This window comes from Acanthochromis polyacanthus, chromosome 22 (assembly GCF_021347895.1).
Source record: "Acanthochromis polyacanthus isolate Apoly-LR-REF ecotype Palm Island chromosome 22, KAUST_Apoly_ChrSc, whole genome shotgun sequence".
Classification (NCBI taxonomy): Eukaryota; Metazoa; Chordata; class Actinopteri; family Pomacentridae; genus Acanthochromis; species Acanthochromis polyacanthus.
In genome coordinates, this window is record NC_067134.1 from 9881689 (window position 1) to 9893772 (window position 12084).

Genomic DNA, 12084 nt, shown 5'->3' on the forward strand with positions numbered 1-12084 from the left:
CTGGAAACGTTTACAGAACCTTTATCTGCCGTTTGAAGTGGTTCCTGTAGTTTTTTTGTACTTTGGCGCAGCCATGTGGCGCAAACTGAGAACTACTTTTAGAATCCAGGGAGCTCCAAACGAAGTGTTGGAGGCTTATTGACAAAAAACACATTAAAGTGTTTATTTATGTGGAAAATTTGGCTTTTTGGGTTCGTTGTTTTGGTTCTGTGTCTGTTTGTGGTGATTTTGTGTGTTTTTATCTGACTTGGTGGTGCTTTTACGTCATTTTTTGGTGTTTTTTTGTCTCTTTATGGCAGTTATATAATTCTTTTTAGAGTTTTTTGTCACTTTGGAGTGATTTTGTGACTTTTTTCAATGTTTTTGTCTGACTTGCTGGTGCTTTTACGTCATTTTTTGGTGTTTTTTTGTCTCTTATGGCAGTTTTTTGTCTCTTTGGAGTGATTTTGTGACTTTTTTCAATGTTTTTGTCTGACTTGGTGGTGCTTTTACGTCATTTTTTGGTGGTTTTTTTTGTCTCTTATGGCAGTTTTTTGTCTCTTTGGAGTGATTTTGTGACTTTTTTCAATGTTTTTGTCTGACTTGGTGGTGCTTTTACGTCATTTTTTGGTGTTTTTTGTCTCTTATGGCAGTTTTTTGTCTCTTTGGAGTGATTTTGTGACTTTTTTCAATGTTTTTGTCTGACTTGGTGGTGCTTTTGCGTCATTTTTTGGTGTTTTTTTTGTCTCTTATGGCAGTTTTTTGTCTCTTTGGAGTGATTTTGTGACTTTTTTCAATGTTTTTGTCTGACTTGGTGGTGCTTTTACGTCATTTTTTGGTGTTTTTTTGTCTCTTTATGGCAGTTATATAATTCTTTTTAGAGTTTTTTGTCTCTTTGGAGTGATTTTGTGACTTTTTTCAATGTTTTTGTCTGACTTGGTGGTGCTTTTACATCATTTTTTGGTGTTTTTTGTCTCTTATGGCAGTTTTTTGTCTCTTTGGAGTGATTTTGTGACTTTTTTCAATGTTTTTGTCTGACTTGGTGGTGCTTTTACGTCATTTTTTGGTGTTTTTTTTGTCTCTTATGGCAGTTTTTGTCTCTTTGGAGTGATTTTGTGACTTTTTTCAATGTTTTTGTCTGACTTGGTGGTGCTTTTACGTCATTTTTTGGTGTTTTTTTGTCTCTTATGGCAGTTTTTGTCTCTTTGGAGTGATTTTGTGACTTTTTTCAATGTTTTTGTCTGACTTGGTGGTGCTTTTACGTCATTTTTTGGTGTTTTTTTGTCTCTTATGGCAGTTTTTGTCTCTTTGGAGTGATTTTGTGACTTTTTTCAATGTTTTTGTCTGACTTGGTGGTGCTTTTACGTCATTTTTTGGTGTTTTTTTGTCTTTTATGGCAGTTTTTTGTCTCTTTGGAGTGATTTTGTGACTTTTTTCAATGTTTTTGTCTGACTTGCTGGTGCTTTTACGTCATTTTTTGGTGTTTTTTTTGTCTCTTATGGCAGTTTTCTGTCTCTTTGGAGTGATTTTGTGTCTGTGTGGCGGTTGGTATTTACTCGTGGTGGTCTTGAGTCACTTGTTGATCATTTGGTGTCACTCAGTGGTTTACTGTCTCTTCGTGGTGGTTGTCGTCTCCTTGTGTTTTTTTGTCATTTGTTGGTAGTTTTTTGTCACGTTTTGGTGTCTTTTCTTCTCTTTGTAGAGGTTTTGTGCCTGTTTGTGGTGCTTTTGTGAGTCTTATTTGTGTTTTGGTCTTGCTTGCTGGTTGTTATGTGTCACTTTTTGGTATTTTTTGGTCTCTATGGTGGTTTTGGGATTCTTTCTAGAGGTTTTTTTGTCTCTCTAGTGATTTAAAGCAGCTTTGTGGTGGTTTTGTGACTTTTCCATTTTCATCTCACTTGTGTGTGTTCTTTTGTTCCTTTGTGGTGGTTTAGTGTCTCTTTGTACTGTTGTTTTATGTAATTTTTGCGTGTTTTTAATCTCTTTGTGGCGGTTTGATTCGTCTATGGTGATTTTGTGTCTCTTTGTGGTGGTTTTATGTCACTTTTTGGCGTTTTGTGTTTCTTTGTAGAGGTTCTGTGTCTGTTTGTGGTGATTTTGTGATTCTTGTTTGTGTTTTTGTCTTGCTTGTTGGTTGCTATGTGTCACTTGTTTGTGCATTTTTGTTTTGTTGTGGTGATTTTGGGTCACTTTGTTGTGATTTTCTGTCACTTGTTGGTGTTTTTGTCTCTTTGAAGTGATTTTGGGCCTCTTTGATGTGTTTTTTGTATGTTTGTAGTGATTTTGTGTCTCTTCTTGTTGTTTTTTGTCTCTTTCTGGTGGTTTTGTGTCCATTTTGTGTCCATTTTACTGATTTTTTTAAGAGTTATTTGTCTGTTTGTAGTGGTTCAGTGCATCTTTGTGGTGGTTCTGTGTCACTTGTTGGTGGTTTTATGCCAAATTTTGATGTTTTCTGTCTCTTTGTAGTGCTTTTGTGCCTGTTTGTGGTGCTCTTGTGACTCTTATTTGTGTTTTTGTCTTGCTTGTTGGTATTATCTGTTACATTTGGGTGTTTTTTGTCTCTTTATGGTGTTTTTTTCCTCTTTGTTGTGGGTTTGAGTGACTTGTTGATCGTTTTGTGTCCCTTATTGGTGCTTGTTGGTGTTTTTGTGTCACTTGTTAGGCATTTTTGTCTCTTTATAGTGTATTTGTTTGTCTTTATGATGGTTTCCATTTATTTGTGGTGGCCTTGACTCACTTGTTGATCGTTTCGTGTCACTTGTTAATGTTTTATCGCCTTTTTGTGGTGATTCTGTGACTTACTGTGTTTCGTGTCACTTGTTGGTGACGTTTTTTGTTTCGTTGCGCTCATTTTGTGTGTCCTTGTGGTAGTTGTCATCTACTTGTTGTGGTCTTGGATCACTTGTTGATTTTTTTAGTGTCACTTGTCGGTGCTTGTTGTCTCCAGTGATTTTTTTTACTTCTTTATGATGATTGTGACTCTTTTTTTAGTGTTTTTGTGTCACTTGGTAGTGGTTTTATGTCACTTTTTGTCATTTTTTTGTCTCTTTATGGTGGTTTTGTGATTCTTTTTAGAGTTTTTTTTGTTTCTGTCCTAAAGTCAATCTTTTCCAGAAACATGTCATTTAAATTATGTCAGAATCATGACAACTTTCTTTCTTTCAATAATTTATCTTGAGGTTTTTTCATTTGATGTATCCGGTATGATTTTAAAATTACAACATATACAAAAAATGTCCACCTTTGCCTGTCATTTGTTGATTTTTGTTGAGTTTTTTTTTTAAAGAAATTGAATTCAGTGTTATATTTTTAGACATAAACCATAAAAAGTGAGAGAAAGATGGACATGTTGCAGCAATGTGACCAAACATAAACACAGGAGTGAACTGGAGTTCCCTGCAGCATCACCGACATGGACCTCGTTCCAGCAGAACAAAGAATTTTGGGTCAGACTGCCCGTGAAGCACAACAACAGCCAGGACATCTGCACTCAGCTTCAAATCAAGCTCAAGCCTCCCTCTGAGATGGTGTTTTGTGTCTCTGAAGATGTTTTGTTCCTGTTTGTGGTGATTTTCTGACTCTTATTCATGTTTTTGTTGTGCTTTTTGGTTGTTTTGTGTCAATTTTTTAGAGTTTTTTTACTCTTTTAGGTGAGTTTGTGCCTCTTTTTTGCCGTGTTTTGTCTCTTTGTGTATTTTTGTCTCTTTCTTTGATTTCGTGACTCTTTGTGGTGGTTTTGTGTCACTTGTTGATCATTTTGTGTCCCTGATTAGTGCTTGTTTTCTCTTTGTAGTGATATTTCACCTCTTACTGGTGTTTTTTGTCTCTTTGTGCTGATTTTATAAGTCTTTGTAGTGTTTTTGTGTCACTTGTTCGTGGTTTTATGTCATTTTTGGGTGTTTTGTGTCTCTTTGTAGAGGTTTTGTGCCTCTTTGTGGTGCTTTTGTGACTCTTATTTGTGTTTTTGTCTTGCTTTTTGGTTGCTGTGTGTCACTTTATGGTAGTTTTTGGATTCTTTACAGAGGTTTTCTGTTTCTGATCTTGTGACTTTTTAAATGTTTTTGTGTCACTTCTTAGTGAGTTTTTACTGTTTTTGCTCTGTTCATTGTTATGCAGGACAAAATGGTTAAATATCTCACAAAATAAACATCATTTTAAAAATCTATTCCTGTTCTATGGCCTCTATTTTAAGAATATTAACAATAATTCACTAAAACTATTACTTCCGCTAGTCTTTTATGTAATAATTAACTCTCTCACATTCTTATATTATGTGTTTGTGTGTTTTTCATTGCAGTTTACTTTTATTTCATCAGGAAATCCTGCAATTGTAAGCTTCCACCATTTTTGACTCTTGATACTTACAGTAGATCTCCTCAATGGGAATAAAGATTACTGGATATTTGAATGTTGTTTTTCCGTCTTTTTGTGTTCATTTTGCTTCTCTTTCTGATCCTTTCGCATTCTGTTGACATTTGTTTGGTTTCTCCTCTTAGTCGTTTGTCTCTTTGGGGTTGTTTCTGTGTGTTTGCAGTCATTTTTGCATCTCTTAGTGGGTTTTATCTTTCTGTGGCTGTTTTATCTCGATAGTTTGTCTCTTGGAAGCTGCATGCATCTCTGTATAAACATTTCTGTTTGATAGAACTGAACACCATCGGAAATCTTGTTTTTGCTGACCTCCAGCGGTTTAAGTTGTCTACTGTGATGCTCTTCAGTTCGTTCTTTAAGCTAGTTTTGGAGATGAATGCACGATACTGCAGATGTATGGTGCATGGAAGTGTTAAGACCAATTGCAGAGAGATTTCTTGGTTGTAGCACACAAAGAAATTTGCAGAAAAAAAGAAGAAACAAACTCTTTAATTCAGCTGTGGCAGCATTTTATGAGGCAGCGAATGCATTCAATGTTTGAGCCCCAAGAAGAGCAGAAAGAGAACGTTTGAGCTTCGAGGAAAACATCACCCCAGATCCACCCAAATGAGCATTTTCTGGCTCCAGGGAGGACATGTCAGTTAAAACATGACACCTTGTCAGTCTTCTCATGCTTAACGACATGCAACACAACCCGTCACAGCGGAAACACGACAACAGAATAAAAACTGCAGCCCTGTCCTTAAGAGAAGCATCTCTGCTCTTGAGAACTGATCACAGTAAGGAGTTTGCAAACAAGCGATGGGACGGGGAGGATCCATGTGTCGGCTCTGAGTCACTCAGTTCATGTTTTCCAGAAGAAAGACCCCCTGCAGGGTTTGCTCTGGTCAAGGCTCAAATCAGGGCACAGCTGCATCAAACAGGAGGACAAAAAGCAGCAGGAGTCTATCAAATCCTAAAGTCTTGCTCCATGTGAAGGTATCTGGAGTCAAAGTACAACATGCAAAATAAAGTTGAAGCAAAGTTGAAGTTGTTTGCGTCCATAGAGGACATTTAACATGTAAAATATAAGTAAGAATACATGAATTTTGCCTACTTCAAGTTTATCTCGTGTTAGATTTGATATATTCACTATTTTTCCATCATTATTAGTGGAGCAGATTGTTCAAACCATCGTACAAATTATGATACAAGCATGAAATTTTGCCTGAATGTTCCTCATAGGTCACCTTTTCAGAAAAACAGTGCTAGCCATGAAAAAAATTCAATATGGCAGCCATTTTTCAAGATGGCCGCCAAACGGGCCTCTGCTACGTGGTTTTGCTCAAAAACCAGAGTGCAAATTGTGACATAAACATGAAATTTGCCAGGAGTGTTCCTAGTTGGTCACTTTTTTAGATAAAAGCGTTTAAAAAATTGTAATATGGCAGCCCCTAAGCACGGTAGATAATCATGTGACATTTCATTTTATCGTACGGCATGGGGCTATTCAATGAAATTAACATTCGAATTGAACAATTAACAGCCCTCGGAGCTAAAGCAGCAAAACAAGACAATATCTACCTCAAACAAACATTAAAAGCAAATGATTTCACGTGATTATCAACCGTGGGGAATGAAAATTACAAATACTTCATCAAATTTAACTTGTACAATGATATCAGAGCAAAACCATATAACAGAGACCTATTTGGCGGCCATCTTGAACAATGGCCGCCATGTTGAATTTTTTTCACAGCTAGCACTTTTTCCTGAGAAGGTGGCTTGCGACAAATGCTCTTACCAAATTTCATGCTTATATCACAATTTTCACCATAGTTTCTGAGCAAAGTGACACAACAGAGACCCATCTGGCGCCCGTCTTGAAAAATGGCCGCCTTATTGAATTTTTGTTGTGGTTAGCACTTTTTCTGGAAAACTGACCATTAAGTAATGCTCGTGCCAGATTTCATGCTTAAGTCACAAAGTGCACAATTTGACCCCAAATTCACATTTACCTGCTCCATTATGTTGCTACCATCCTGCCCCCCACTGTTCGTTTGCTGAATTGCATGTTTTGTCAGATATTAAAGTCTTTGTTTTTGTTTAGAGCAACTATGTCGCAAGCCTTAAAGCTGAAACTGAAAACAATACGGTAATTTTAACAATGGATCAAATGACTTTCAACATTAACAGTTTGCTCACAGAAGCGCTGCAGTTATCTTCAGCTCTATGGAACGTTCTAGCGTCTTTTTGTTCATTGTTTCAGTTCGCAACTTTATCATGTTTATTCTCTTTCACAATTCTAGTTGCAACTCGAAGTCGCTTTCAGAGGAAAAAGGTCCTGTACATGACCTCTTCAGCTGCAAACAGACCCAGTTAGATGAGCTAGTTGAACATGTAGCAGCTAAAGAACCACATACTTGCCTCAAGAGCTGGTGGAGACCAAAAACAGAGCTAAAAGTTTTGGACTTGGATTCACTGAGGGATAATGTTGCTGTGTATCTACTGGATGTGTAAACAAGCAGCTATTTGCTAACAACTTTGCATTCACCAACAGGTCTGTAAGGTGTTGGTTTCATAACCTGTTTCTGTGGCTCCAGTTGTTACTATGGGTTTCAAAATGAAATGGAAGGCAGCTACTTTCACACAACGTAAGCTACGATTGTTCTTTTTTTAAAATTTTTTGCCACGTTTAGTTGAGGATCTGTGCAATTGCTGTTGTGTCTTTACAACATTTAACTGATCCCTCACAACAATCATCTCTTTTCATCATGTTTCGTTCTTATTTCCTGGTTAAAATCAGCTTTTTGGGTTGGGATAAAAATGCAGATTAGTAGTTCATTCCCTGGGAAAACTTTTTTTTATTTCTGTTGCGAATGATATTTTAACATTCTCAAAGCTTATTTACTGTCCTTGTTTCTGAAACTGTTTCAAATTAGATTGTTTTGCATCACTTTGGCTGAAGACCAAGCCTCTATGGCTGTCCGGGAGGATGTTTCCTCAGGAGCAGCCGCAGTGGTCGACCACCATGGACGGGATCTTTCCGTAGATGATCTGCTCTTTGCGGTTGAAGTAGAGCATGTTGATGGGCGACATCTTGGTGGGCGTGCAGCAGGGCCCCGCGGTGCCCCGGGGGTTGGCCTTGTTCACCAGGTGTGCGTGGGGATACTGCTGCAGGTGCATGAACTCACACTCCCCTGAGCAGTAGTTGGCCCGGTAGCGTTTGGGCGCGATGATCCAGTCCCAGCCGAACTCCTCGAAGTCGACGGTGAGCGGGTAGCGACAGCAGCGAGTCTCTGCAGACTCCTCGTCGCAGTTGAGGCCCGAGTCACGGCGGGACCTTTTGGGGCTGTCGAGGATCTTCACCACGATGAACGGTTGCTGGAGAGCAATTAAAAAATAAAAATCATTTACTGGCAACTTTTTTAACTTGACAATGTTGAATTTGGAGCACAATGAGAAACAACAATAGGTATCCCGGCCCTGATGATAAGTAAAGTTTGTTTTATGCTTGCCGCGTCCGTGAGCCACGTCCGTGCAGCTCTGTGCGGACGAATTTCGTCATTTTAGCAGCCACGCCCCCTCTCAAGCGGAAAATTTCCACTTCGTGCACTTCCAAATTTTTCTAACTACACGGACGGAGACACGTGGAAAGCTGGCGGAAGAACAGGAGTTCCTAGCAGCAAAAGTTCAGAAAAACAGACATTTATACGATTCATCACACAGAGATCACCATGACAACCGGGTTGTGAACAATTCACGTGCGAAATAAAAACTAACTTCTGAAATGCAACTATTCGGTAAAATGTCATGTTGTAAATGGTGTAAACAATAGCAAACTTCTTCTCTAGTTGAGTAGTAGAGTAGACCAGGTAGACGTGTGTTTGCGATACACTGCCCCCTGCAGTTTGGGAGCAGACACAGCATGGAGTGTAAAGTCACTCATGTTCTCTTGAGTGGAATTCCAAGTGTCTTATTTCCACGCGGCTCATTCGTGTGGAAAGCATAACCCAGCCTTAAAAAGGATCCAGTGTGTTGACTGAAGCTGAACTTTTGCACCCAAACTCCACCAAAAGTCACGTTTCCACTAGATGTGTCGCATCTGAAAATCGCACGCATGGTGGGCGGTCACTAGCGGGCCACAACATTGTCACATGCATAAAAAATCTGGGGAGTCAGACTAATATTTTACACATTCACCAGGTCTCAGAGCGCTTTTTGTTGGCAGTGATGGGTTTGAAAAAATATACAATAAAGTGCACACAAAAGAGTTCTTCATAAACTATCGACACCGGGATGTTGTGTAACTTTTTTACAAATTTGAGGGATACAGTTATGCTATTTCTGTAGTTTGAAATGCAACTAACACTAATGTCCTTGTGATAAAGGCACAGCAGCGTCTGTACTTTTTAAGGTAATTGAGGAAAGTCACCCCACCCATTAGTGAACTGATGTTGTGCTCCCACAGATGTTCAGTAGGAAGCATCCTCCTCACCCACAACATCTCAGTGTGCTACAGGAGCCGCTCTCAGGCTGACAAGACGGCTCGGGAAAGAGTCCGAAAGTCAGCACAGAGCATCATCGGAGCACAGCTGTCCTCTCTGTCAGACATCTAGAACACCAGATGTATGGCCAGAAGCATCACCTCTGACAGCTCACACCCAGGACAAAGCCTGTTCTCACTGCTGCCCTCAGGAAAGATACAGATCCATCCAGGAACAGACCTCCAGGTTCACCACCACGTTTTACCTTCAGTGGAACATACTTATCTCTGCTGCAGTTTGTTGTCGTACTTGTTCTTCTCACTGTCTTATTGGTCTATTTTGTAGATATATTTCTATTTTTATCTATTTGTCTTATTTGTACTTTGCACCACAAGAATTGTCTTTTAATTTTGTGTGTGTGCATAATGACAATAAAAGCATTCTATTCTACTCTATTCTATACGTGAAAAAACAAAAACGATTTCATTTTTTTAAAAATTTATTGCACTTTTAGGCAATTTATTATAGTAGTTAAGACAGAAGTCAATACGGATTATTAAAACTTGGGATATAAGGGTTATATTGATGTAAAGCAAATAAAAATACTCCAAAAAACTGCACTATAGCATGTCAAAACGCAAGAACCTGCTCCGTAAACCAATAGTCTGTGTCTAGTTGTGCAAATGCTTGAACCAGGTAATAAAGTTATTAGCATTTATGGATTAAATGTCACAGAACATGAGGATGAATGTTAGATTTGTTGCTCTCACCAGTCCTTCCTCTCCGGGTTCTGCCGAGGTGACGGCCAGATCTTCTCCTTTGGAGTCGTAGGCGTTGATTTCTATGCCGTAGTTGGTTTCTGGTTGACGCAACCAAGCCTGCAGCAGAGACTTGATGTCGATGCTCTGCCACGAACCGGCGCCGGCGTCCGTGTCGATCTTCAGGGAGCGGACCCGGACACGCGTGTTGTTTCCCTCCTTCCCGGGTTTGAGACGGGAGATCTGCAGGAAGACGGTGGTGACCATGTCGGCCGGCCGCAGGTGAACCCACAGCTGAGCGCTCAGGAGGTTTTTGGGCTGGATCTTCGGGCTGAGGCTGAACAGACAACAGCAGGACAACTCGTCCTCGTTCACTGGAATGGCTGGAAGAAGTCATTCACACAAAATGTCTCATTATCTGGTTGGCGTCTCGTCAACACTTTCCCCACAGCTGCATGTGTACAAATAAACAGCAGAAATACTCATAAAGTTTGCTGTACCCCAGATGATTATTTGTCACGATGACCAAACATTCTCTTGAGCACCACTTTCAGGACAAATGTAGTCTTTTTTTTATGGTTAGATGGCTCAAGGACAAAAACTATTTGTTAATTTCATTTTTATATTCCCCAGATGATGAGTCCCAATGTTCTTAGTCACCGTCAGGCCACAGGCTAAGGCAGAAAGTCAGGGCATTTTTGGACATTATACTTAGGCATGTTTCTTTTCTTTCACAAGGCTCAAATCAGGGCACAGCTGCATCAAACAGAAGGACAAAAAGCAGCAGGAGTCTATGAAATTCTAAAGTCTTGCTCCATGTGAAGGTATCTGGAGATTATCATAGAAACCAATGCATTAAAGAGAAAATCACGTTTTAGTAGCTGTCCACTGTAGTGACCGCTATGCACCAGAGGGTTAAATGCAAGAATACATGAATTCTGCCTACTTCAGATTTATCTAGTATTAGACTTGTGATATATTCACTTTTTATTGTTTTGGTTCACTGTTTCTCTGTTTTGATGTGTATATTGGTACTTCTTCAAATGTCTATAATTTATATTAACATAAACATCCCAACTTAAAAGATTTTTAAATGGCTGTATTTGCAAAAAAAAAGTATATATTAGATATAGATATCAGATATCTGGATAAAATATATACACTACTGTTCAAAGATTTGGGGTGATCCAGACAATTCCATGTTTTCCCTGAAAACTCCCACTTTTATCCATGTGCTAACATAACTGCACAAGAGTTTTCTAATCATCAATGAGCCTTTCAACACCATTAGCTAACACAATGTAGCATTAGAACACAGGAGTGATGGTTGCTGGAAATGTTCCTCTGTACCCCTATGGAGATATTCCATTAAAAACCAGCTGTTTCCAGCTAGAACAGTCATTTACCACATTAACAGACTGGATGATAGACTGGATTTATTATTCATTTAATGTTATCTTCATTGAAAAAACTGCTTTCTTTCAAAAATAAGGACATTTCTAAGTGACCCCAAACATTTGAATGGGAGCGTATGTGGATATATTATGTAATACAATGTTGTAATTTTCAGCTATAGCTTTCGAAAACTATCCAAAATCGGATCATTTCTGTTCTGGATTGAAGCCACACTGGTATAAACCTTCAGAAATGAAAATCAAACATGATATATTCTTTACTTAGATATATATATATAAATAATACGGAAGTCTATATGGTCGTTTGCTGCTTGGAAACGATCTTTACGCACAGGATTTACGCACGGGCTTCGCTTTTACGCACGGCGTTGTGAAAAGCCCCACGGCAGAAAACAGCAAACATAAAGTGTGAAACAATTCTTTTTTATGTTTAGTTACGCTTGGTGGCCATAGTGATGATAGTCTCCGTGGTTGCGTGGTCCTCGTCCTCCACCCGCGGGTCGTACTGGTCCAGGAGCTGCGTCAGAGGGGGCGCTTTGGGCAGCAGCTGGCGGATCATGTCCCGGCTGATGTTCGGCGCCTGCTCCAGCCGCAGGATGCTGAGGATCTGCGACTTGATGCTGTGCAGCCTCATCTGCTTGCTGTGCTCCCGGAAGTCGCATGCCGAGCACTGCTCCCCGCTCTCCGCCAGCAGCTTGGACGTCTGGTTCATCTCCGAGGCGAAACCCGCGGAGGAGCAGACGGTGAGGCAGAGCAGGAGGAGCATCCTGGAGAGGAGAACGAGTCTCTGTGGTGACGCTGTCTGGTATGAGGCTGTCCCCGGGCGGCACCACTTTATGATTGGCTCCAAATCAGATTTTTTTTTAATATATATAAGTGAGATTTAAAGAGGTAGCAGGACTTTTAAGACATTATGATTTTGAATTTAATGTATTAAAAAAGACGCTTGATAAAAGATTTGACTCGTTGTTTTGGCTGCAGCTGCCCTTTTGGACTCTTTTAAAGCTTTTGCACTTATTCCTAAAACACAAAATGCACTTTCTACCCTCCTTAAGGTCGTTGTTGTTGCCACCAGATGGCGCCTCTCCCACTGTATAA

General features: G+C 39.6%; 1 protein-coding gene across 1 annotated transcript; it reads right to left on the reverse strand.

The window, feature by feature from the left end:
• Positions 1 to 4820: 4820 nt before the first annotated feature.
• Positions 4821 to 11805, reverse strand: LOC110971611 (growth/differentiation factor 8-like). Its single transcript, XM_022221989.2, has 3 exons — positions 11425 to 11805; positions 9584 to 9954; positions 4821 to 7710 (listed from the first exon to the last, which is right to left on the reverse strand). Exons 1-3 carry the CDS (start codon positions 11750 to 11752, stop codon positions 7330 to 7332), a joined length of 1080 nt encoding a protein of 359 aa, XP_022077681.1. The 5' UTR covers positions 11753 to 11805; the 3' UTR covers positions 4821 to 7329.
• Between the last annotated feature and the right edge of the window lie 279 nt (positions 11806 to 12084).